This window comes from Somniosus microcephalus, chromosome 3 (assembly GCF_052327205.1).
Source record: "Somniosus microcephalus isolate GS21.2 chromosome 3, FLI_Smic_1.0, whole genome shotgun sequence".
Taxonomy (NCBI): domain Eukaryota; kingdom Metazoa; phylum Chordata; class Chondrichthyes; order Squaliformes; family Somniosidae; genus Somniosus; species Somniosus microcephalus.
This window is the reverse complement of record NC_140989.1, coordinates 76,525,793-76,553,094: the sequence shown is the minus strand read 5'-3', so window position 1 is coordinate 76,553,094 and position 27,302 is coordinate 76,525,793. Positions and strand designations below refer to the sequence as shown.

The 27,302-nt window shown below is 44.3% G+C and overlaps 1 protein-coding gene across 4 annotated transcripts in view; it reads left to right on the top strand.

Moving 5' to 3' along the window:
- LOC147121150 (N-lysine methyltransferase SMYD2-like) overlaps positions 1-22,614 on the top strand; it is a 73,216-nt gene extending 50,602 nt beyond the window's left edge. For 2 of the 4 annotated variants that reach the window (XM_085981182.1, XM_085981191.1), the window contains 7 exons: positions 3,085-3,152; positions 8,106-8,208; positions 9,853-9,963; positions 16,222-16,342; positions 17,839-18,013; positions 21,395-21,506; positions 22,338-22,614. In XM_085981182.1, coding sequence (XP_085837308.1) covers positions 3,085-3,152; positions 8,106-8,208; positions 9,853-9,963; positions 16,222-16,342; positions 17,839-18,013; positions 21,395-21,506; positions 22,338-22,418 — 771 coding nt within the window. In that variant the 3' untranslated portion in view covers positions 22,419-22,614. Of the gene's footprint in view, positions 1-3,084; positions 3,153-8,105; positions 8,209-9,852; positions 9,964-16,221; positions 16,343-17,838; positions 18,014-19,194; positions 19,294-21,394; positions 21,507-22,337 lie in introns of those variants that run through there. The other 2 variants (XR_015077330.1, XM_085981186.1) reach the window with 2 other exon arrangements.
- Positions 22,615-27,302: the final 4,688 nt, after the last annotated feature.

The following is a 27,302-nucleotide window of genomic DNA, read 5'->3' as shown; positions in this document are numbered from 1 at the left end:
AAAGCTGAGTCTGGAGGTGTAAATGGGAATGGCAGAATCATCAACAGCTACCATGTGAGAAAATAGGGGCAGAAGGTTATGGTCTGAAATTGTTGAACTCGATGTTGAGTCCAGAAGGCTGTAAAGTGCCTAATCGAAAGATGAGGTGCTGTTCCTTGAACTTACGTTGGGCTTCATTGGAACAGTGTAAGAGGCCAAGGACAGAGAGGTCAGAGTGAGAGTGGAGCGGAGAATTAAAGTGACAGGCTACCGGAAGCTCGGTCACCCTTATGGACTGAACGGAGGTGTTCCACAAAGTGGTCGCCCAATCTGCGTTTGGTCTCCCAATGTAGAGGAGACTGCATCGTGAGCAGCGAATACAATATATTAAATTGCAAGAAGTACAAGTAAATCGCTGTTTCACCTGGAAGGAGCGTCTTGGGGCCCTGGAGAGTGGGAAGGGAGGAGGTAAAAGGGCAGGTGTTGCATCTCCTTCGCTTGCACGGGAAGGTGCTGTGGGAAGGGGAGCGGGTGTTGGGGGTGATTTGAGGAGTGGACCAGGGTGTCGTGGGAGCAGTCCCTTCGGAATGCTGAAAGGGAAGGGGAAGATATGTTTGGTGGTGGGATCACGCTGGAGGTGGTGGAAATAGCAAAGGATGATCCATTGAATGTGGAGGCTGGTGGGGGGAAAGGTGAAGACAAGGGGAACCCTATCCTGGTTCTGGGAAGGAGAAGAGGTGAGAGCAGAAGTGCAGGAAATAGAACAGACATGGTCGAGGGCCATGTCAACCATGGTAGAGGGGAATCCTCAGTTTAGGAAAAAGGAAGACATGTCTGAATATGAAAGGTGGCATCGTCCGAGCAGATGCAACAGAGAAACTGGGAGAATGGAGTAGAGTCCTTGCAGGAAGCGGGGTGGGAGGTAATATAGCCCAGGCAGCGCTGGAGTGAACAGTGAACTCTTACCCTAAGATATGCACTGGAAATACAATTCTGATGTCTCTTATGGCAAGTACCCAGGCTATAAGACATGGGCTGAAAAGTCCAAATCAAGTTTAATCAAAAGCAAGATTAAAATATTTTAGCAACCCGGTGTCTGCTTCAAAATAAAAGCCCATAAGCGTTTAGCAATTTTCTGCATTACTTAAACAAATGGAACCGCATTTATGTACGGAATGAACCTCACCATATCCTTCATTAGCCTTTGCTCATATAGCAGCACAGCAGGAAGGGAATTGAAATGAGCTACTACTCTAGATTATATTCGCTTTCTCATTTGATGTTCAGATGATGCAAAGAAAGACAGACATAACATACAACATACTATTGCAAATCCTCCCCAGGATCAGCTGGGACATGTAAAACAAGAAGCTGAATGAGAGCAATCTGGAAATGCTTAACTACTTTATATTGATGGTAGTGATAAGCCAATTACTTGCATTCAAGGAAGGTGTTGTACAATGTGAGTATCAAGATTGCCAACTTACTACAGGAAACTTTGGTTTATCCGGAGGTTGTATGTCCAGAAACCTCGATCTAACGGCAGAAATCAGCAGCCGTTTTGGTTAGGGTTTTTTTTCTTCTCCTAGTATTTTTTTAACAGGCTCTGGAAAGCGTCTCTGTAGCTTAGCAACAGCTTCAGAGACGCTTCCAAGGTACGGGCCGAGTGTTTACAAGCTGTTGCTAAGCAACAGTGTTTGTTGTCGGATACGGAGATGAAAACCTCCGTATCCTTCAACATTAGCGCTGGTCTATCCGGAAGTTTTGATAGATCGGCAGCAGCTCGATCCCATCTGTGCCGGATATCGCGAAGTTTCCTGTATATTGTTTGCTTGCAAGTAGAAATGCCCAGAGCACCCATCGCTGTGCACAGTGTGTTGAAACATTGACATTCTTTCTGTTTATTGCCAATGCAATTGTAAGAAGAGTACAATTGCAGGTTAATTTGATAGTGTTCGAGTATCTGGACTAGCACTCACCAGGCTCTGTTGCCTTTTGTCTGTATCCTGGTTTCAATGCTTAACTTCCTGAACTATATTTCCTGTGTGACACCAAAAGCTTACATCAGCTCATGAAGCTCTAATAAATAAATATTTTTACAAATAGAATAACTTTTTTTGAAGAAATGTTTTTGTGGTTCATTGCCAAACTCTCCATTGACCTATTGGGTACAGGCCAGGATAGTCCCAGGATTGATTTCGAATCTGTTCTAAAGTGTGTGTGTGTGACAGGCTCAGGCCTGGCACTGATGGCTAAACCATTGAATAGTCTGCTAAATGCTCACTAGCCAGACCTGTGTATGAAGAGTTGTCACTTAGTTAAATACAGGATAGCTGGTGGTGGTTGAGGAACTGTGTCCCTGTACAAGTGTGGGTGAGGGGAGGTTTTTAAAAAAAAAAAAAATTTTTTTAAATAAAAAATGTTTTTAATCATTCACCAAAAATCTTTGTAAAATGGCTTCTTAGAGTAAGCATTTCTTTTCTTTACTGGAGCTGTGTATAATGCTGTGCTGTCATTTGCAGATGGTCTAGCTAAAGTATCCCAAGCCGTTAGCTACATACAGGGGCACTGTTGTACCAGCATATAATTCCAACCATTTTGAAAGGAAGTGGCAATAGGTCATTTAAATACAGAGCCACTGTAATCTCTCTTCAATAAGCTAGTTTTCGAGCTGTTGATAGCTCTAAATATTACTGAATTTACACTTCCTGTTCAGTAGCAGTCACAGTAGTTATTATGGTTGTAGACAGTAATTGTTAGCAGGTCTGTCCTCTTTGTCTTATGAGACCTGTTGAAGACCCCAGAATTTCAGGGCTATAAGCTTTGCAGGTTCCCAAAATCAGGCCTGCACACCTGCATTTTTGTACACCTGTGCATGACTGCAGTCCTGAATGTGATCTTTTTCATCTCTCCTCTCCCCAGCCTGCTGCCCTATAAGCCAGGCTCAGCTTGGACCTGAAGCATCTTTACTGACAAATAAGCAAAGATCTGTAGCTTGATTGAAAGCTGAGAAGAACCCTGATCAAGCACTGTCTGTAGAGAATAACAGAGGACGCAATCATTCTTGCAAAGCGTTTAGTTTTTATTTTCTTTCTTTCTCTCAAGGTTAACTGCAATGGATTCACAATTGAAGATGAAGAACTTTCTCACTTGGGCTCTGCTATTTTTCCAAGGTTAGGACTGTAATGCAAAGTACACCCTGTTTATGTTGTCATTTAGTAAGATTTTTCTATTTAAAATAGTTCTGTGCAGTCTTGTTTGTTCTTAACAAGTAAGCAGTATTTTTCACCCAAATATCTGCTGTAAGCATTTACCAGGAATTCCTGAAAGACCAGTTCCTGCGAATACCCATCCTAAGTGTTGCACTCAATAGTAAAGTATTCTTCCGGCTAGCAGTCTGTACAGCACATTACACTGTAGAACACTTCATAACTAAAAGCCGACTTGATCACACGCCATCTTTATGCAGATGACCAAAGGATCTCTGATCACCTTGGACCACCGCAATGCATTGCAACTGAAGAAGCAAACTTTGTTCAGTCTCAGGAGCAGGTGATAGGAGAGAGGAATGGTAATGCAGTATACCAAGCAAATTAACGTCCGACTTGGCTTTAAATGGCCACTACCCTGATGCGAAGATGAGGGGCCATGTGCAATACAAGATTGGCTCCATATCCACTGCCTCTTAACTTTTCAGGTTTTAGTTCTTCTTTTGCTTTTTAGGTTTCTTCACCCATGCACCATTTATCCAGCCAAGAGGCAGACAGGTGTCTAGTGCTAAGGCAGTCTACCTGGCTGCTAAAAATAGGTACATCAGAATAGCCAGTGTTTACTCGCGGTCACCAGTCATTGCCATAGAACCGTATGTAATCACCTGGAGGGGAAGAGGGATCAGGGAAGGAAATTCCGAGAGAAAGCTAAAATCTGTGGGTTTATTTTTGTGAATTGGAAATACAAAAATCAATAGTTGGGAATTTTCTATCTCAAAATATTGAAACAATTAGCTCAAAGTTAATTGATGATGCATCCCTGCTCTTTTTGCGAGTGAGATTTTCCCACTTTAACTTGTGTAGGTTGAGAAAAGGACAAATGATTCAGTTAGCCCAGACAGTATAATATTTCTCACCTCCCTTCATCAATCTTAAAAACTTGGATCTCAAATGATCCTAGATTAGCAGATGGTTTTTGATGGTATTGTGGCGGTCCTACTGGTTGTCCTTTACATTGAGTTACATAATTCCCTTTAACTTACTTATGTATGTATAACTTACCTAACTGTATGTACTTAACTAACTTATTTGTGTAACTTACCAGTTGGGGCTGTTGCCCCTTTAACTTACCTGTTGGGCCGTTGCCCCTTTAAGAGGCGACCTAACGCGCTGACGTCACGCATCACGTGACGCATGCGCGCCGGCCGCCGGCCCGATTCGGGTTTCTAAGACGGCCGCCGGCATAGTCCGGCCTACCGCGACTTCGGCTGCATCGGCCAGCAGGCGGGAGTGAAGCGATCCTCCACTCCCGCGGCAAGTACCGGCATAGTTCAGCCTTACAACCCTGGCCTCAAAGCCAGCCTTCGTACCGGGGAGATGTACGATGCAACGGCGCAGGTCACGTGACCGCCTAAGCGCACGTGAACGTGCTGACGTTATGATGCGGTCACGTGACGCCTAAAGCGGGAATAAAGAGCCGAGTGTGAGGAGGTCATGAGGCTCCCCACGGGACCGGGAACTTAGTCCTTGTGGAGTCCCCGCTGGGACAAGACCTACAACATGGTGCTCCTGCAGTCAGCCATCTTACCTGCTACCTTACCTGCTGTAATTATCCTGTGATCTACAATATGGTGTTTCTGCAGTCAGCCATCTTACCTGCTACCTTACCTGCTGTAATTATCCTATTCTGGTAAATAAACAACTTATTTATAGTTCGTCGAAGTTAAACTCTTTCATTTAGTGGCGATTTACTCGAACCGCTACATTGGTGACCCCGACGTGATTTGAACACGCAGCCTTGTCAGAGTGACGGGCTGATTGGGCGGACGCGGGCGATGTCTCCGTTGACTGATGAGCGAAACCTTCAGGAGGCTGGAACGCACGGAACAGTGCGTGCCATAATGCTACGACATGAACAGAACGGAGGGTGAAGAGTTGCTACGTTGATCTGTGATCGGTGAGGCTAGCAACTTTCACGTGGCTGATCGCAGCTGCGGAATGCCCGTTAGACCCGTCCTCGATGTGTGCAGCTTCAATAGACATTTGCGTTTGTTAAAGGGAAAACTGGAGAAAGGGCGGCAACGGTCCAGGTTGTTGTTGCTTTCAGGAGAGGTTAACTCTGCCTGAAAGGCGGCAACACTTGTAACAGTTGTAAATTTAGGAAAAAAACAGCCGGAAGGGCGGCACGCTTTTGTTCACGCCGAATCGTGTAGTAACACAACCAGCAAGCTGAAAAGCTGGTGCGCCGTCAGCGGGAAAAGAGTCATCGGTGTTCACGAGGGAGGGGCTCTCGTGGGCGAGGAGTGCATCCTCGTATTTTGCAGGGATGAGTCCTCGTGGTATCCCCGCGGGGTGTGCTCTGATCTTGTGGGCCCGAACATGCTGTACCCCGCGCTTGGAGAGATGTATACTTGCTGTTACTTTGGATGTAGAGGCAGACGAACCGTGTGGCAGTAGAAGAATCGAATACAGAGACCGTGGTCTGTACCGCATCGCTGTTCTCAGCGAACAGGGCTTCTTCCTTCAAAAAGCACGAGGGAGACCGTGGCTCCCTGGATTGTGGTAGCAACAGCAGAACGGCTGATGCTTCCATAGCATGCTTCGTTTGTGAAAAACGTTCACAAACCCACCAATTGTAGCGCTGGTGGACGACTGTTGCCGTTGGTCGTGCTCTACTTCTATAAAATGATTCATAACAAACGGGCTCACCTCCAAGCTGCGCTTCCGTTGCGAAGACGTTTGCAAAAACGGGGTCCCTTTTGGTGGAATCTGTATTAAACGGTTGCTGTTCCATGTTGTTCGTCGGTTGTGCGTTGGTCGTCTTGAGTGAAGACGAGGTTCAGGCGTGCGTTGCTACTGTGAAAATCGTTCACGGATACGGGTTCACCCATTGTAGCGTTGGAATTGATGAGCTCCCGTACTCACGTCATAGGGTCACCAATGTAGCGGTTCGAGTAAATCGCCACTAAATGAAAGAGTTTAACTTCGAACTATAAATAAGTTGTTTATTTACCAGAACAGGATAATTACAGCAGGTAAGGTAGCAGGTAAGATGGCTGACTGCAGAAACACCATATTGTAGATCACAGGATAATTACAGCAGGTAAGGTAGCAGGTAAGATGGCTGACTGCAGGAGCACCATGTTGTAGGTCTTGTCCCAGCAGGGACTCCACAAGGACTAGGTTCCCGGTCCCGTGGGGAGCGTGTGGGGAGCCTCATGACCTCCTCACACTCGGCTCTTTATTCCCGCTTTAGGCGTCACGTGACCGCATCATAACGTCAGCACGTTCACGTGCGCTTAGGCGGTCACGTGACCTGCGCCGTTGCATCGTACATCTCCCCGGTACGAAGGCTGGCTTTGAGGCCAGGGTTGTAAGGCTGAACTATGCCGGTACTTGCCGCGGGAGTGGAGGATCGCTTCACTCCCGCCTGCTGGCCGATGCGGCCGAAGTCACGGTCGGCCGGACTATGCCGGCGGCCGTCTTAGAAACCCGAATCGGGCCGGCGGCCGGCGCACATGCGTCACGTGATGCCTGACGTCAGCGCGTTAGGTCGCCTCTTAAAGGGGCAACGGCCCAACAGGTAAGTTACACAAATAAGTTAGTTAAGTACATACAGTTAGGTAAGTTATACATACATAAGTAAGTTAAAGGGAATTATGTAACTCAATGTAAAGGACAACCCGTAGGACCGCCACAGTATAAAGGTTTAACACTATTCATCATGGGGCATCACTGCGCTCACTCTCGGTGCCATGGAGGTGAATTGAACTCCCACTCTATTCTGTTCTGAGCTGTGCTGAGTGGAGATGGTGGCATCTCCAACCAAGGGGTAGTGAAACTTTTTTTTGAAGGGAAGGTAAAGGCTTATCCATTCTTCATGTCCCCAGTTGCAATTTTTGAGTTTATATATTTTTTTAAACAAATTAAACTGCGAGCTGCTGATGGCGTCTCCGTACCTGTCTTGGAGGAGTTGGTAAGCCTGGCAATGTGAGGGCACTGTAATTACGCACACAGTTGGACTGACCTAATTGCTGAAGCTCCCTGCATTAATGTCTGCTGAGTATTCATTTAGCTCCATTATTCTGTCAGCTTTAGTAACTCCTCCAAGATTGTTACTGCAGTGATGTAGGTTGCACTCATTGTTTACAAAACAATCAACATCTTCACATATTTTTGTTCTACTTCCTGTAACTCTTTGTAACTTTTTGTTGCATTGGTTGCTGCTGGTGAGACACCTTCCTGAAGAGGGGTTCTGCTAGGGCTGGGAGGATAGATTAAGATAATGGAGCCTCTCCGTACAGGGAGGATTTCAAATACCATGCTGTGCTGCAGGTTCGTGGTAACTACCACCACGCAAGCAAACGGCAAGGCTGTTCAATGATTCAGGAGTCTTTGTTATGTTAATGCTTGTTAATTATTAGACTGCAGCATAGTAGCAGTAAAATCTTGCTTTATAAATCATAGGGCAACTCTTTTCTGGATCCTAGTAGAATCAACTTTTGACTTTCACTGCTCATCAGTTGGGATGTTTCAATGGGCCATCTGCCACACCAGAGCTTTCCACTTTGGGAGAGGGAGACCTTGGTGATGTCCTTCAAAGCAGATGCACATATCCTGTTACCCAACAACTGAGTGACATTGTACTTGTTAGGTCAGTGGCTTTCACCAGCTTCCCCTCATGCCTGATGAAGAGGGCGAGCAAGTAAATAAACAAGTTGCAGCTTTTTTCTAAAATAAATATATTTGCAGTTTAATTTTTCTTCCTATCTTTGTTCAATTCATATCCAATACTTGTGTATTTTCAACTTGTATTGACGACTGTTTTTCTATTTAAGTTGCGTAGTTTTAAAAACAACTGCTGATTTTAAAACATTGAAAATCCTGATCTTTGTTTTTGTCGTTTTTCATCCACAGCGTTGCCCTGATGAATCACAGCTGCTGCCCGAATGTGATTGTAACTTACAAGGGGACGACGGCAGAGGTCAGAGCGGTGAAGGAGATAAGCCCTGGAGATGAGGTTAGGAAGAAGGATGATGGAGCTTGCTTTTTTTTAAAAATGAAAATTGAAAAAAACCTTTACCTTTTTTTAGCAGAATAATTCTGTGTAAATATATTGAATATTCTGAAGTAGAGTGTGCTGAATATATGCAAATAAGCATGCTAAGGAGCTTTGTAGTGTTATTGAATCCCCATCTTTTATTAAATTTGCTTAGAAATGAGCAGTTTGCAAAAGATGAGCATTACAAATGGAAGATAAAATGCAGCTGTTGGAAATTAGAAATAAAAAACAAGTTGTATACAGTAATACAGACTGACCGGTACCAACCCACATGGTAGATCTAGTGTAGGCCTCCTGCATTGTTGTGGTAAGGATTTTGATGCTATGAATTGAGAACTATATTGTTGAAGTTTGCTGGTTCCTATATTTTTTTTTTAATTCATTCACGGGATGTGGGCGTCGCTGGCAAGGCCAGCATTTATTGCCCATCCTGAATTGCCCTTGATAAGGTGGCGGTGATCCGCTGCCTTGAACCGCTGCAGTCCTTTGTAGCAGTGTAGCGGTTCGTGTAGATTGCCACTAAATAAGAGAGTTTGACTTCGACGAACTATTAACAAGTTGTTTATTTACAGGAACAGACTAATTACATCAGGTAAGATGGCTGACTGTAGGAGCACCGTGGTATAGGTCTTGTCCCAGCGGGGACTCCACGAGGACTGAGTTCACAGTCCTGTGGGGAGCGTGATGACGTCATCGCGTTGTTCGCGTTTCCCGCGCTTAGGGCGTCACGTGATGCGCGTCGTTGTGTCGCTGGCTGTTGAGGCCGAAGTCGCAAGCGCGGGAGCTGGAGGCCAGACTGAGCCGGTGCTTGCCGCGGGAGCGGAAGATCCCGTCAGCTGGCCGATGCGGCCGAAGACGCTAGGCTGGGCTGTGCCGGCGGCCGTCCTGGAAGGCCGAGTCGGGCCAGCGGCTGCCGCACGTACGTCACGTGGTGTGACGTCAGCGCGCTAGGGCGCGTCTTAAAGGGGCAACGGCCCCAAAAGGTAAGTTAAACATACAGTAAGGTAAGTTAAAGGGAATTATGTGTCTTTATGTAAGGTACAACCGGTGGTACCGCCACAGCAGGTTTTTTTTAATATGACTGACTGGCCGGGTTTCTTTCCCTAAAAGGCATTAGTGAACCATTATTCCAGATTTATTTAATTGAATTGAAATTCCCTAACTGCCATGGCGGGATTTGAACTCGTGTCTCCAGACTATTAGTCCAGGCACTGGATTACTAGTCCAGTAACATAACCACTATCCTACCGTTCCTACACTACATGTAGTCAGCCCTTCATGACTTTGTGTAGTTTCAGGGTATTGTGTTTATAGGGATGATGTCATTTAGTAGGCCGAGAGTAGGAGAAAACCACCAGTCAAGTGAAAAGAGTGTACTCTCAAAGGAAGCTGCATGTCCTCAAAGTATTGAGCTACAGAGTTCTTCAGTAATATTTTTTCATAATGGTACTTTTCACAATTATAATGTGATGGTTTCTTGGTCTTTTATATTAAAATAACACTTGCCAGAAAGCCTGAGGAATCTAAATCTTATTTAGATCTGATGCTAGTTTTGAACTGAAAATCACACTTGTACGCGTGCTTTTGTCTACTTTATCCCAGATTTTCACTAGTTATATTGATCTGCTGTATCCAACTGAAGACAGACAGGATCGATTGAGAGATTCCTATTTCTTTACATGCGACTGCCGAGAATGTGCAACAAAAGCAAAGGTAACATTTTTAAACTTGAGGCGCGCTCTCTCGCTTTGCGAGCAGGGGACTAGCACCTTTTTATGCTTCGAAGACCTAATCCTATTGTAATTATTATGGAGGATGCAGCAAGCCACTACAAATCTGGAAACCCTTGCCTGACTATACTGCAGCGCTCACACCCACTTGTCCAGAAACTAGAAATGGGACTTGAGAATTCCGATGATCTGATCCTGGTAGTGCCTGTTTTCGGCCCCCGTCATTCGATTCCATAAAGGTAACAGCAGCCAATGTTGAAACGGGTCCCCTTGATCTCCTATTGCTGTGGCTGAGCAGTGCAGGTATCCTGGATTGCCCAAGAATAAACAAATCACGGCTACTTGCCAGGTAGCACACATTGACATGCAGAATTAGTAACTTGCGTCACTCATTATCTGGACGTTCAGGAAATGAAATCCCTTCCTGCTCTTGAAGTTGATGGGGCTTTCATACCAGGAATGACATCAGTGGCACCCTGCACTTGTGTGACTCCAGACACTCCGAAGACATTAATGACTTTCTCTCTTTGCTTTGCTGGGTCCATGTAAATTGAATGAACTCGCGGTGTACCTGAACAGAGCACCTGTGACCTGTCTAATGCAAGAAAGAAGAGAAAGGGTTTGCATTTGTATAGCATCTTTCACGACTTCAGGACATGCTAAAGTGTAGTCGCTGTCGTAATGTAGGGAAAGAACTGCTGGCTGTGACTAATGTCACCATAGGTCTCCTGCAAGCATCCGGATGGATTAAAAAGTGCTGTTGTCCCCTTCAACAACAACAACATGTACTGATCTAGTGCCTTTAATGTAGTAAAATGTCCCAAGGTGCTTCATGGGAGTGTTAGAAGACAAAGATTTAACACTGAGCCACACAAGGAGAAATTAGGGCAGATGACCAAAAGCTTGTTCAATGAGGTAGGTTTTTAAGGAGCGTCTTAAAGGAGGAATGAGAAGTTTAGGGAGGGAATTCCAGAGCTTGGGGCCGAGGCAGCTGAAGACATGACCACTAGTGGTTGCGTGATTATAATTGGGGATGCTCAGGAGGGCAGAATTAGAGGAGCACAGATATTGGGGGGTGCGGTGGCTGGAGGAGATTAGAGATGGGGAGGGGCAATAAGGCAGATAAGGCTATGTCCCTGGTGGAAAGTGGCTGAGAGTCAGAATCCAACTGGTGTATCTGTATTACAGGGTCCGAGGGAAAAATGCCGTGCTCGCCGATATTATCTATAGAAAAATCCAGACTGGTCCTTTGGTTTGTAGATGCAGATACCTCTCGGGTGGGTGTTGCCTGAGTGCATGATGCCACACGAGATTCCATCCGTTCCTCCTCCAATACAGAGACAATGGAATCCCCAGAGGGAAATCCCATTATTTCAATATGCAGTGCTCCTTTTTAAATTCTTAGAAAGCTTCACAAAGTACCTGTTCAAATACTCAAACAACATCATCAAAGTAGTGGAAGTGACTCCCTTCCAAAAACAGTGGCCTGAATTTTAATGGGGAGGCGGGTTGGGAGCTGGAGGGCTCCAAAGCGGTCGGGAGAACTGGTTTCCCGCCGGCCTTTCCAAATTTAACGGCAGGGCCTGATTTGCATGGGGAAATCTGTTTCCCACCTGCAGCCAGCCAGATTGAGGGGCTGGCTGGCTGTGGGCGGATAGGCCTGTGGCACTAGGCTGCAGAGAGGAGGGAGGGAGCAGCTCTGGTTTTTTGGTGAGGGGGGCGTGGTGTCTGTTGAGGATCGGGGGCAGGGAGCAGCACGGATGGGGTAGGAGAAGGGTTAGGGAACAATCAGCAGCCAGAGAAGCTGGAGGTGGGGTTAGGGAACGATTGACGGTGGGGGTGGTGTCTAAGATTGGGAGCCAGAGGAGAAGGGGTGGGGGGGGGAGGGGTTTGCAGCATCATCGGGAGGCCAGGAGGAGCGGGGTGGGGGGGATCGGAGGCCTTGTGGGAGGGGTCTCCGATCGCAGAGGGTGAGGTAGGTAGGGATGCTGGATCCAGGAGGTTAGTGTAAAGGCACATCCGTCATGGATCCAGCAGTCCTTGTCTTACTTTAGCTGACTGGTTTCGCGAGGCCTGGAAAACCCGACCAGCTAAAGTTAAATTCAAGATGGAGGTTAAATCGGAGCCTTCCATCCTCAATATTTAAATGAACGACCCGTCTCCTAGGAGCGGGTTGGCTGCCCGCGCACTCCCCCACCCCCACGTTAAAAACAGAAGTGGGTGGGTTGGAGACGGTTTCTGGTCGGGATTAAGAGTTTTAACACTAACTTCCCACACGACCCCAACCCACCTGTTTTTTTTAAGGCTAAAATCACACTCCTGTAAGACCTTTCACCTTCCTGATGCCTTCCTACCAATGGGGACCTGTACAAGTTCAACACCTTTTACAATGGTGGTGATTTTCAGAGTAGTAAGTCGGTGAAAATGTAGGGAAATCTTTTGGGGGGTGGCACTTGGCCATGCTCCCCCCACCCCCGCCAAGCCCACCAGCTGCATTCATGTATGTTGAGGTCCACTTCTGGAAAGTGGCTGAGTCAGTTGGCTGACATGAGAAATCAATGGCAGGCATTTTTAGGGGATGGAGTTTTGGCAGAGGGCCAATGCTACATTTTACTTGCCAGTCTACCCAAAAACATTGGGCTGGATTTTCATTCGGAAGTCAGGAAGGAGGCGGGACTACAACTTTTGGGTTGTAGTCCCGCCTCCATCGAGATGCGGCCAATCCACGCGATTTCACTTGATTGACCTTGTGGGCAGGCCAATTAAGGGCCACCCGGCAACAGGTGACGTCACAGACTGAAATTTCATCTGTCAAGACGTGTTGACAGATGAAATATCAGTGTTTCACAGCTGCTTGAAGCTGTCAAACACTGACGGTCGGTCTTCTAACCTGAGTCCTTCTACGCAGACTCGGTTAGAAAACTCGCCGGCACTGAAAGCTGCAGTCTGTCACTTTTGACAGATTGCAGCCATTCTGCTTTCTGTGCCGGCTGAATGATGGACTCCCGAAGCCTAGAGGAAGGAAGGCTGTAAAGGTAAGTACAGGTAATTTAAACTTCTTTAGACACACCAAACACACTTACCTTTGCACTCATGCACCCATCACTTACCTGAACACTGACATCTCGACCCCTCCAAGTCCTTCAACCCGACGGCCCGACGACTCTCGCATGGCGTGGTTTGGAGCCATCGGGAATCCCACATGACAACCTTCAAAATAGGGATTAGGCTAAAAACTGCCTGTTACCTACCTGTTAATTGGCACTAATCCCTTCCCGCCTCGGGTCAGCGGGTCCCAGTGCGGGGCGGGTACCCGCCTCCTTTGAAACTTACGTGGAGGCGGGTTTTGGGCGGGATGGTGTCGGGACCCCCAAATTCGGGATTTTAGCCCCCCCCCCCCCCCCCCGCACGCCTAAAAGCCCGCCTCACGGCACACTGAAAATTGACCCCATTGTGTATGTTTTTTTTTTAAAAAAAGGAAAATCCAGGCCTTCGTCTGGAATTGGAAGAACTGCAATTCATACGATCACAACCCTCGTGTCGTTTTGCTGGTTGCGGTCCTGCTCTACTTTGCTATGCTATTGCAACAGTGAAAATTTGGGCTGTGATAACAAGTTGACTTTTTTTTAACAGTGATAACAATAGCACATTTAATGGGTTATTTTTCTACATTAAAGGTGATCTCTAAATACAAGTTATTGTAAGATGCCCCAAGGTACTTCAAAGGTGTAATGAGGGAAAAATTGGGTGCCCAGTAAAGGAGAGGATATTGGGCGGTTGAAAGCTTGCTCAGAAGTGGATTTTAAGGAGAATCTTTGAGCAGAGGGAAGTGGAGGAGTTTCAGAATGGGACTTGGGTGGTTGAGACACAGCCGCCAGTGTTGGGGCAAAGGGTCATGGTGGGATAAGTACATCATAGGCTGGAGTCAGGGGTGGGCAGGGGTTGTAGCTCTGGAGAAGGCTGGGTCATGGGGAATTTAAAAATGAGTGATTTTAAATTATGCCATTGATGGACTTAAACTATGGTCAGCAAGGTCAAACTAAAACTTCACCCGCTACAAACTAGGGTTGTATTCCCTGGAATTTAGAAGGTTAAGGGATGATTTTGATCAAAGTTTTCAAGATATTAAGGGGAACTGAGAGGGGAGATAGAGAGAAACTATTTCTGCTAGTTGGGGATTCTAGGACTAGGGGACATTGCCTAAAAGTTAGTGCCAGGCCTTTCAGGAGTGAAGTTAGGAAACACTTCTACACACCGAGTGGTAGAAGTTTGGAACTCTCTTCTGCAAACGGCAGTTGATGCTAGGTGAATTGTTAATTTAAAATCTGAGATTAATAGATTTTTGTTAAGCAAAGGTATTAAGGGATATGGGGCAAAGGCGGGTATATGGAGTTAGGTCCCAGATCAGCCATGATCTCATTGAATGGCAGAACAGGCTCGAGGGGCTAAATGATGGGGGTTGCAAGGCGAGCAAGAGTTGTTGAGAGATAGGATACGGACAGCGGAGTTTTAGATCATCATCTGAAATTTACAGCGGCTGTGGGATGGGAGGCCGGCCAGGCAGATATTGGAATAGTCGAGTCCAGTGGTGACAAAGGCATGGCTGAGGGTTTCAGTGGCCGATGGACTGAGGCGGATGATGATCGAGGTGGAAGTTGCCAGTCTTGGTTAAGGCAAGGACCAGAAGCTCAGTTTGGGGGTCAAACCGGATGCCGAGGTTGCGAACGGTCTGGTTTAACCTGAGACGATGGTCAGGAGGGGGGGATGGAGTTGGTGGCAAGGGCAGAGTTTGTGGCGGGGGCTGAAGATGATGGTTTCAGTCTTCCCAGTATTTAGCTGGAGGAAATTGTGACTCGGTTTCAGTGATTGCACTCTTGTGTCTTGAGTCTTGGGAACATAATTGTGGCTGATACTTCAGTGTAGTACTGAAGGAGTGCTGCACTATGGGAGATGCTGTCTTTCAGATGAGACCTCAAACTGATATCCTGTCTACCCACTCAGGCAGATGTAAAAGTTCCCATGGCATTATTTGAAGAACAGGAGAGCTCTCCTGGTAGTGTTGTCAAGATTTATCCTTCAACCAATACCACAAAAACAATAATCTGTTCATTTACCTCATTGCTGTTTGTGGGAAAACAACATAAGAATTAGGAGCAGGAGTCGGCCATACGGCCGCTCGAGCCTGCTCCACCATTCAATAAAATCATGGCTGATCATCAACCTCAACTCCACTTTCCTGCCCTATCCCCATATCCCTTAATTCCACTGGAGTCCAAAAATCTATCTATCTCGGCCTTGAATATACCCAACGACTCAGCATCCACAACCCTTTGGGGCAAAGAATTCCAAAGATTCACAACCCTCTGAGTGTGGGTGGTTGCTGTGTGCAAATTGTCGACTGCATTTCCCTACAATTACAACAGTAACTACACTTCAACTGTATTTGAGTGGCAGTGAATTGGTTTGGAATATCCTGAAGATTGACACGATGGGCCGAAGGGCCTCTTTCTGTGCTGTAAAACTCTATTTGTACGGTGCTGTATAAATGCATTATTTCTTTCATCCAAAATTGGACATCAGACAAGCGGTCACAGCACATAGACAGTTGGGGTTGAGAGAGGTGACCGAGGCGTACATGTTGGACCTGACCCCATGTCGCTGGATAATTTTGCCAAGGTGTAGCTTGTAGATGAGGAAGAGGAGGGACTCCTGAGGTGGTGATGGAGTGGTAGACAGAGAAACCATTGGTAATGATGCCCTGGCAATGATTGGATAAGTAAGAGTGCAACAAAGCAATGGTAATCTCTCCAAGCTAGACAATGGAGGAGAAGCATTTGAGGTGGAGGAGGAGGACGTGTGGTTAATTATGCCAAAGCCCTTTTATTCTCACTTTGGATGCTGGGATAGCTCCATTTCCATAGATTTCTCTTCATTTTCAGTAAAAACAGAAGCAAGTTATAAATGTCATTATCCGATGGCACATTTATGCATGAGGGGGAGGGCAGGAAATTGTGATTTTAATGTGTGAGTCTTCGGCCAGTTCTGGGCAGTTGGTGGGAATGTTTTTTCCAGACCTGATGGCGTGAGATGTGCATCTCTTAACAAGAATGCATGGCCAAAAGAATAGAGAATATCAGTAAATCATATTGGAAAATGCACAACCTTATCAGGAATTCACTCCACTCCAGTAGATTACAGCTTTTTCATTAATGGCGCTTCACATTTCCATCCTTCTCTGCAGGATACAGAAAAGTTGGAAATTACAAAATATGGTGAACCGCCAAAGCCAGAGGTCATCAAGGACACGATCAAATACGCTAGGAATATAATTGAAGAGTTCAGGAGAGCTAAACACTACAAAAATATCCTTTTCCTGTGGATTGGTTGTGAGGCCCATACCTCTTAAAAGCTAAACTACTGCATGCTTGAGAGGTGCTGCTGTTTCATGTTCATTTATAAAATTTCTGTTCATTCTGGATGTCCTTCACTACTTGTATACTTACTGACAATGGATTGGCCATTCACTTCTCTTGTTCTTATACAGTATATATATTTTTATATATATTTATGCACATGATTTAGACTTGGGAATAAGGAGAATGATATTGAAATTTACTGATGGCAGAAAGTCAAAATCGAGGAAAAGACTTCAGGAAGATGCAGATGGAGTAAGGAAATGGGCAGCTAGGTGGCAGATGTAATTTAGTGTGGAGAAGTGTGAGTTAATGAATTTTGGGAGGGAAAACAGTGAATGGGAGTATAAACTGAATGGAAAGGCACTGAAGGGTATGGAGGAACAGAGACCTTGGTGCTCAAATACATAACTCCTTGCAAGTGCAGGTAAAGTTTTTTTTTAAAGTTCAATAGTATTTTGGATTTTATAAATAGGGCCATAAAGTACAGGAGCAAAAGTATGACGGGCCACAATTAGAGTACTGTGGAGGAGAAGCATCCGGGAAGGTGCCGAACACCTCGAGTCTCTTCGCCAGGAGCAAGCGGAAGCCAAGCGCAAGGAGCGCACGTCAACCCAAGCACCCCACCCACCCGCCCCTTCAACCACCATCTGCCCCACCTGTGACAGAGACTGTAGGTCCCGCATTGGACTCGTCAAGTCACCTGCAAACCCACTTTTAATGTGGAAGCAAGTCATCCTCGGTTCCGAGGGACTGCCTAAGAAGAGGGGAGAGTACTGTGTGACGTTTTGAGTATACCATTAAACAAAGGACATTAAAGCCACACCGTGTAAAGCCACGCTGTGTAGATTCAACATGATGATACTAGGTATGAGAAACTAGGTATGAGGACTTGAGATACTAGAAATTGTTACCACTGGAACGGCGAAGGTTAGGGGCAATTGGAGTGTTCTAAAGGTTTTGATAGGTTGTATCGGGGAAGACTATTTCCTCTGGTTGAGGAGTCCCTGAAGAGGGATCATCAGTTTAAAATTCTCACACGTGGGATGTTTAAGGGAAATTTCTTTATACAGAGCATTGTGATGGCATGGGATGTTGTGCCTCAGAGCAGTTGAAGCAGAGGACAGTTTGGATAAGTATTTGAAGTAAAAGCAGAGGAAGATGCAAGACTATGGGGAGAGAGTGGGGCAGTGGGATTATTTTTGCGTTGCTCTAGCATGATGAGCTGAATGACCGCCTCCTGTGCTATAAGTGTCTGTGGTTCATTTAGATTTCCCAGCATTATCATTTGAGGGCACAATTTGTGCAAAAGTGTAAAGAGGTGGAGGGACACCGGAGAAGGTACTGTGAAGTTAAAAAAAATCATTTGTTTTAATCTCCCATTGCAGTCCAGCTTTTGGGTGCTCCCTGGTGTTCTCTTGGTACAATTCTTAACTATCTGGCACCCCCTAGTGAGCTGCTGGAGATCTGCGAGTTAAGTCTGGATAAGATGGGATCGACCTTTGAGGATGACAATGTCTACATGCTGCACATGATGTACCAGGCCATGGGAGTCTGTCTGTATATGCAGGACTGGGACGGAGCTCTACGCTATGGTCAAAAAATAATCAAGCCTTACAGGTGATGAAAAGAAAATATAACTTTAATACTTTTAATACAGTATTTCCTGCAGTCTCTCTACAAGATGATTCCCAGAAGTATTTTGTATTTGCTTTTCTTTGGTTTTTGAAACAGTAACACTAATATAGGCAATGTAAAATCTCACTACTGCACAAGTCACACTTAAGAGTTGTGCACAGTGCACCTTAGTAGTAAAATGTTGCTTGTGGTGGTACATAGTTGCAGACACATTTTTGCATTTTATTAAAAATGTGTAGTAAGGGTTTCTACCAGAGCTGAAATTAAATGTTGGGTAAATGTATTATTTGCTTTGATAATTAGAAACTCTTATTTATCTTCAATGGCTAACTATTTCCGTGAGGGGCCCACATTCTGTGGAGGCAAAAGGGGTCTATAAGCAATGGCTTCCGCATGTGCTTAAAAAATTCTGGGTTATTTTTTGTACTTGTAAGCATGCCAGCAAATGCAGGTGATTTCAAATGAAATATGAATGAATCACTGAGTTGTGAAAGATAACGGAGCTCAGTCTGGTTTCCTGTGGAGAGGGACATGTTCCAAGTGTTTTGAATGCTCAAGAAAATCATGAAGGTGGATGTGCAAAAGAACTTGTGCCGAGCCAAGCAAAGAGACCTAATTTTCATGATGGTACTGCAGCCCACCGGTGCCATTGACTGACGAGAGGTGGTTTTGTGTTTGCAGTCCTCCACATGGTCATTCTCCAGTCTTGACTGTGGTGCTGATGTTGAACAAGACTCTGTGCTTTCCCATTTGGAGGCAGGAGAGATTTTTCTTGGGCTACTCTAGTACACCATCTAACAATTGCCTGCCTGCCCCCTCGGCCGCAATTGATGCACAGTTCAAGATCAGGAAAATTAAATAAATTGTATTGAACATAAAATTTCTTCCCTCCCCACCACCATACAAAAAAGAAGCCTTATCATATAGTAGTGCCTGTCGAATGATGCCATATACCTTCAGGATCTATATCGTGCTATGGCTTAGTTGAATTCGATGTGTAACTGTAATATAGTTTTGTCGTCTTCTGCAATAGACTGCATAGATATTTAAAACCCTCTAGGCAAGAGTGGATCGGATCATTCGACTAGGTCTGTACCTGGTATTAACAGATTTTAACCACTTTCTGATTCTCACTTCCTGGCTGCTGTTACTTTGTTGTGCAGGGAATTATGGGTACCATGATCCAGTAGAAAGCTCCTGGGGAGGCACTGTGACGGTGATCTCCACAGAAGGCAGTACATGTCACATGTAGGCCAAACTGGGTAAGGACGGCAGGTTTCCTTCCCTAAAGGACATTCCTTTCCTTCTCTGATATTAATTACGATTGAGACAGTATGTAAAGTGGAAGCTTTATCACTCTATTGCTCAACAAGGGAGGAGAGTCTGGGAGTGATGTAGATCTTGGACGCTAGTGCAAAAAGGAAATCGGCTTCCTGTTTTACGCCCCGCTGCGTTTTAAATCGGGCCGGGTGTAAAACGGGCTGCCAATTCACTATCTCCAGTTTTGCGCTACTGATCAAGACACGTTTCATCCCTTCTCCGTCCACTCGGGTGTTAGAAACTGTTGTGTATGTAACCGTTCGCCTTTAAGAGCACTACTTTAGGGTGGCACTATTTATTGGCTCATGTATACTGTAATACCGATAGTGACCACACCAGTATATAAGGGTTGTGATACGTTAACTAGAGCAGAAATCGCCCAGACCACAGAATAGTAAAGACCTGTTTTGTTTGTACTTCTAAAGTCTCTGAAGTTATTTACTGCACAACCTACAGACTTTACAGAAACAAGTTAAATCTGATCATGGGAAGCAAACAAAACCAACCATTTTAGGTTGCTAACATACCAGAGGGATGTGTTTTGTAGCAGACAATCTGCACATTTTAAATCCTACAATTGGTTGACTATTTAATTGTGAAAGATGCTTTTTGATAGCCTTTGCCTGTGCAAAGAGCTGTCAATCAACCACTTCCTCCAGAGATGGAGAAATCTATTTGGCAGTTCTTGTATGACTCCTGCAGCCTGAGAGACGTTGAACATGTGTTAGCATTGCAGATGCTGATCCAAATTTATTGTTAGGAGAGTTAGCGAAACGTTGCACTTTTTTTTGAGCCAAGGAGTTGTAAATTAAATATTGCAATCTAATGGAATCTGCTGTATTGATCTATTGTTGCAGTTTAACGTTACTTTTAAGATACCTGGTTGATTCTAGCAAATTGTGTTGTTTTATCTATAATGATGATTATGCTTCTGCTATCTGAAGAACACGATGGAACTTGTTATTTCCAGTGGGCAATTTACAGTAACGAGGCTCTCTGTTTGACCCTGCAGAATGCTACTTCGTATAGTCATACTTTTCTTTGTTGTGAGCAAGGGCTGACATACGGGTGTGGTCCTTAATGCTGAGCACTGGAGTAATATGTGGTACAGCCCAAAAAACGTAATAGCTGGTACTGATGAGATAATAGATATATTGATTCAAAACTAGATTTCTATTGAGTGCCACTGACTATCAGTTTCTGATGGAATTTTTGTTGACCTATTCTGCACTGTAAGGGATGTCACGAGTGGGAAATGGAGATGCACCACCTTTCCTCTCCTAATATCAAATGGCCGACTTAATAAATCTGAGCTACCAGTTCAGGGACTAACCCACTGGGAACACTTGTCGGGAAATCACGAGTGAACTAATCCTGATTTTGCTCCCGTTTAAAATGAAAGCTCAGCCGACCGTGAGAAGTGTGCCCACGATTTCCTGACATGCGCTGCTGGTGAGTGAGGCTTCTCACTGGGAGAGCAGTTTCATAAAATCAGCTCCTGTCAGCACTCTAGAGTCTGGTGTAGCATCAGAGATGAAATTCAGGATAACACTACTTCTGCTGTACCCAAATCTCCAACAACAAAAAAGGCACTTGCTATACCACTAAACTTGCGTATTTTCCACATCAACCTTTAGTTCCAAGAGAAATTCTTAATTTGGTCCCAGATTTGTGATTTGGACACATACCCAGCAATGTGCCCTTTTAATTTTTTTTTGGGTGCGTGGCCCCTTTTAAGAATTTAATACTTGGGATTCTTCCACTCACTGCATAGTACTCTTGTCCTGAAATTGAACTCCAGTGGTTCCTTGCACTTAGTGCGACTCTCAAATAAACTGGGACACCATTGGCCCCACTCCTTGATGAGTAGCACCTTCTTTTGGTCTGACATCGGTGTACAGAGTCGCTTAGTGAACTTTTCCACTGGCTATGTGCAATCCTCACCTAGTTAGAAAGAAAAATGAGATTTAAAGGGGGCAGGAGAAAATTAAAATCCTACTTGTATAAAAAAATTAAAGAATGCTTTGCTTTTTTTAAAAAAAGCAGCAAACACTATCCTGCATATTCTCTGAATGTTGCTTCAATGTGGCTGAAACTGGGACGGTTGTATATGGGCTTGGAACATCATACTGCTGGAGCCAAGGCACTGAGGAAGGTAATACGTTCACCTTTTGGCTTTTCTCTTTACAGTCACCAAATATTGGGTTTACAACTAATGCATGATTATTTTGATTGCTTGAATTTAAAGGAATATTCCAGGGAAGACTTACCCTGTATTCTAGTTTTATGTGCAAGAAATTAGGTTTAAACATACCTATGCTTCATATTTTATTAAATCTCACATCAGGGTTATTATAGCCAGTAGACTGTTCCTGTGCTTGTTTTCAAAGTGCTTGATGGAGGGGTCTGAATGTTCAAGGAGCACAGTGTGTTGTCATTCATTTAAGTTGTAGACCTATTTTCTGTAGTATGTGCCTGATAACACTGATGGAGGTTTGTGAGCAGGTTGGCTATCTGCCGCCTTTCTCACAGAACAATGTGTGATGCAAATGTTATTTTTTTTTTTTTTAAACGGAATTAAAATAAATCATATTTCATGTATAGCTGAAATTGGGAGTTCAATATCATGGAAAATAGTTGAAAGATATTATTGAAGGTTTCCCCCCACCCTGCCAAATCAGTAGTGCTCACAGAATTAGTTTGAATGTCTGACCATAACTGATGTTAAAAAAAGGCTTATTTTAAGTTTAGCTCCTCTGGTGTGTAAGCAGTGGCCTGATGTTCACAATAGGAGAGCAGAAATTTAAAAAAAACTTTGAATTCAGAAAATTTCCTGTTTTAATATCTTTTTCCCAACTGGAATTATTAATTTTAGGGTGCCATGCAACAGACCTAGCTTGTATAATTGGCATCTTCATTTAAAAGAGTCACATTTTGGAATCGATCTTGAGGTACTGACAATGAAATTGGGCATTTTCTTTCACAGGCCTTGGCCATTATGGAAGTGGCACATGGCAAGGATCATCCGTATGTTTTTGAAATTCAAAAGGAGCTGGAAGAAAAATGAATAGTTTTCCTTGCAGTTAAAATGCAAGACTGTATGGTGGTGTCTGTCGACAACAAACTGATCATTTGAAATATTTGTCCATATCTGTAACAACCAGTCCGAAAATAATGGCATGAAGGTCAAAGGAATGCTGTTTTTATTTTTGTTGTCTTTTTAATATTTAAATGAATACTACAATAAAATGCATTGTACAAGCTTGGAATCGTTGTGGGTTCAGTTAATGTCTCGAGGGGTTTAACAGTAGTAAATGTTCTGTAAACACCTACTTCAAAGCAAAATTTTTAGTTCTATAGGAAGCGGGACTGGGTACTTGTGGTAATCTTTTGGCTTTGCCCCATTCCACCAAAATTGCGTTCAATTGCTAGAAAGGCATAATCAGTCAGTCTGCTCATGAACACTGAACATAGTATAAAGCCTATTCTAATTTTGTACACTGAAAACAAGGAATTATTCTCAATCCAGATCCTCTTGAAATGTGAAGGTAGGTTTATTAGGACTCATTCTATTAATGGAATTGGCATTGAATCCAAATTTTTTTTAAATTAAGTTTTATTGGTTATTTTGACCTCCACAAATGTTCTGCAGGATAAATCCCTGAAGAGGTTCAAATATTAATTAACTTTAAGACTTGTGGCTATAGCTACTAAACAGTGCTTTCTGTAATTTTATTTAAGAATTTCAGCATTGAGGGTCTATTTGCCCAATGGTTATTTGGTACAGCAATGGTGGTGTGCAAAATAGCAGCAATTTGGTCTAGTCCCAAATTCAATCACCATACATAAGGAGTTAAAAGCAAATGCTGCCCCAGCCTAAATCAATACAAATGTTGCCATGATTAATTGTGTTGATGGGATGACCCAAGTCATAGAGTTCAAACAAAAACATAATGGGATCTCTGTCCAGGTGCACTGGATCACCTGGCCATAGGGAATATCAGAAATTTGTGCTAGTCAGAGCACGCGACTGTAAAGGAACCCGTCCAATTTTCCTTCTATTAATTTAAATGGAAGAAAATTGATTGGGAACAACAACAACTTGTATTTATATGGCACCGTTAATGTAGTAAAACGTCCCAAGTCGCTTCACAGGAGTGTTATAAGACAAAAATCTGACACCGAGCCACATAAGGGAAAATCAGGGCAGGTGACCATAAGCTTGGTCAAAGAGGTAGGTTTTAAGGAGCGTCTTAAAGGAGGTAGAGAGGCAGAGCGGTTTAGGGAGGGAATTCCCGAGCTTAGGTCCTAGGCAACAGAAGGCACGGCCAACAGTGGTTGAGCGATTTATAATCGGGGATGTGCAAGAGGGCAGAATTAGAGGAGCGCAGATATCTCTCGGGGTGGTGGGGCTGAAGGAGATTAGAGATAGGGAAGGGCAAGGCCATGGAGAGATTTGAAAACAAGGCTGAGAATTTTGAAATCGAGGCGTTGCTTAACCGGGAGCCAGTGTAGGTCAGTGAACACAGGAGTGATGGGTGAACGGGACTTGGTGTGAGTTAGGACGTGGGCAGCTGAGTTTTGGATGACAAGTTTACGGAGGGTAGAACGTAAGAGGCCAGGCAGGAGTGCGTTGGAATAGTCCAGTCTCGAGGTAACACAGGCATGGATGAGGGTTTCAGCAGCAGATGAGCTAAGTCAAGGGCGGAGATGGGCGATGTTACGGAGGTGGAAATAGGCGGTCTTAGTTATGCTGCGGAAGCTCATTTCAGGGTCAAGTATGACACCAAAGTTGCGAACAGTGTGGTTCAGCTCCAGACAAATGTTAGGGAGAGGGATGGAGTCCGTGGCTAGGGAACGGAGTTTGGGGCGGGGACTGAATGGTTTTGGTCTGCCCAATATTTAGTTGGAGAAAATTTCTGCTCATCTAGAACTGGATGTCGGACAAGCAGTCTGACAATTTAGAGACCGTGGAGGGGTCGAGAGAAGTGGTGGTGCAGTAGAGCTGGGTGTCGTCAGCATACATGTGGAAACTGACGCTGTGTTTTCGGATGATGTCCCCAAGAGGCAACATGTAGATGAGAAATAGGAGGAGGCCAAGGATAGATCCTTGGGGGACACCAGAGGTAACAATGCGGGAGCGGGAAGAGAAGCCATTGCAGGTGATTCTCTGGCTACGATTAGATAGATAAGAATGGAACCAGGCGAGTGCAATCCCACCCAGCTCGACGACGGTGGAGAGGCGTTGGAGGAGGATGGCGTGGTCAACCGTGTCAAAGGCTGCAGACCAGTTAAGAAGGACGAGGAGGGATAGTTTACCTTTGTCACAGTCACAAAGGATGTTTGTGACTGAGCCGTTTTGGTACTGTGGCATGGGGCGGAGCCTGATTGGAGGGATTCAAACATGGAGTTATACAGGCATGCACTTTGCCCTGCCTAATTTTTTTTTGATACGCGCTACATCAAAGCAATCGTGGGTGCAGAAAATCTTCTTTAATGTATGATATGATTGGTTTAGCATATGCAGCATAAACACCGGCCCGGACTGGCTGTGCCGAATGGTCCGTTTCTGTGCTGTATATTGTGTAATGTGTCTGACTGGTAGCTCCAGTTATTCAAATGTTTTGGAGATATGCATCATTAGCCTGGACTGTTCAAATTAGAGAATCAACTTCAACCTTTCCCCAGGACCTTGGGCCCACTTACACTGTGGCAAGGCATCATAGTGCATTCCCTCTTGCCCACCTGAGGCGGGTGCCCTATTGGTGTGGTAAATGATGCTGGCTCTCATGCCTCTAACCTTGGTAAGTGGTCAGGGACACATAGGGCAGCTGGAAGTTCCACTCCACCAAACTTCTGCCAGTGTAGTGGGACAATAGGAAATGTAGGGCCTTGTTCCACAGATTGTTTTAGAACTGTGTATATAAAAGATAGTGCAAACCATTTATTTTCTTTAGTTGCAGTAGATGTTAACATGATAGCTTATAGTAATTTTTGTCAGTTAAAACCTAAAATGAGGTGTTGTAACACCTGCTATTGAAGATGTGAGGAGGGTCTTGAGGCAAAGGATTGATCCAGTAACTAAAATAGTAGTAGCATGCTACGGAATACTTTTCTTGCTCTCCACCCACCAACCAAAGAACTCCTGTACCAAATTTCCCTTGTTTCCCATCCTTCAGCCAATGACTTATCTATTCTTGGGTTTTATCCTGAATCACTACCCATAAGCTTAAATACTAGCCTTTCTTGCAGAACTTTGTACACCACAGTATACAGATCTTGTTGATTTTAGGGTTCAAATGGACTAGAGGTTCAATTTTTTCATTTAAAATCCAGCTTTCCTTGCAAGTTCTCACGTTTCAGTGGAAGCTTCCTAAATAGCCTGCTGTGGGCTCCAAGCCTTCAACTGCTGCACGTACAGACAGATTTGAAGAGTTCAGGTGGATTCCACTGAAACTCTGGAAACTGAGAAAACAAGGGCAGTTAGATTTTGAATAAAAACTCTGTCTCCTCCCTACATACATAGATTTTGGTCAGGGCTCATAAGGAGCAGCGTGCGCTGGAACCCAGAGGCCCAAGGATCGATGGAAATTGATTCTCTGGCCTCGTCAGCATACGCCACATGAGCATCCACCGCTGGTCGTGCCTTCATAGACAGCTCCAGTGAAGACTTCAATTTCGGGCTGCCTGCCTGGAGCAAGGGCTGCTGAAAAATTGAGCATAGCCCTGATGGTCACCTAGGCATTGGACCCCTTAAATATGGAAATTAGGGGCCTAGCATCTAACTAATTTAGCAATGGGACCCACGCTTGCAGATTTTGGGGAAGCGTCCAACTGCTAAATGAATAAGCTTTGTGCCTGAATTCTTTTTATATGTAGCATATGACACCCAAGTAACAATCCTGTCAAATAGATTTAACATTAAAAGAATCAAAGAAACATGTACGAAACGCACTATAATCATTGTGATGTGTTGGGTGGAGAAATTTGTAGGATGACCTCGCAACAAATGACTTGCCCTAATGATTACTGTAGTGTAGCTGTACTCTAACCAAGGAGCTAAATAATTAGCAAGTTTGATTTTTGTATTGACAAAATTGCCATTTGCTGTACACAGAAGCAACTGATGCAGACCAAACAGCTTTAGGTCTTGGATAAAAATGTTGAACCAAATTGTCTTGTAGGCCTTATTCCAGCATAGCATGCTCCTTACTAGAATTCTCACTGGCAGTTATAACTCAAGGACATGGCTGTATAGTTGATTGACACCTTTAGAAAGGGGTCTATGCAACCAAATTGCATTCAATTAAGTCACCTGAAGTGGGATTCTCTCTATATTCTAGCTTGAGGTTTGATTATGTTCACATAAAAGCTAGTTGCAAAGGATTGCCCAGATACAGAGAAGGTCAAGTGCAAAGTGTTAATAGCATAAGTTTCAAACACTTAAAAAAAAACACTGTATAACCTTACAATGGCATATCCTTGCAATTGCAGATAAGTAAAAGTGTTAGTAATACATCTGTGTCTGCCTTGGTCTCTGACAAGTAAGAGTGATGTTGCACTTCATTCTATTGCACTGTGGTTCTGCTGTTGTCTGATATGGCTTGGTCAATAAATCTTTTTCTTTAGAGTGGGTTATGTAGCAGTCTAGAGCGAACCAATTTAGATATTGCATATATAAAACTCTACACAAAAAGCAGTAGATCCTAATACAATTCTCAAATGTAGGCATATATTTAATTGAAGTAGTATTGTAAGATCTATGCCACTAATATTGGCTATATACTGGAAATTGTCAACACAATTTCTAATATGCGGGTGGGGGGGTTATTGTTCTTGCTCTTCTACATTACCTTACAGAAGGATAGGTAACAGTGGGATTTTTGGAAAAAATGCTTTATTGTGTATGAATGATAAACAATCTTTTACAAAACGTTTGGTACATTCATGA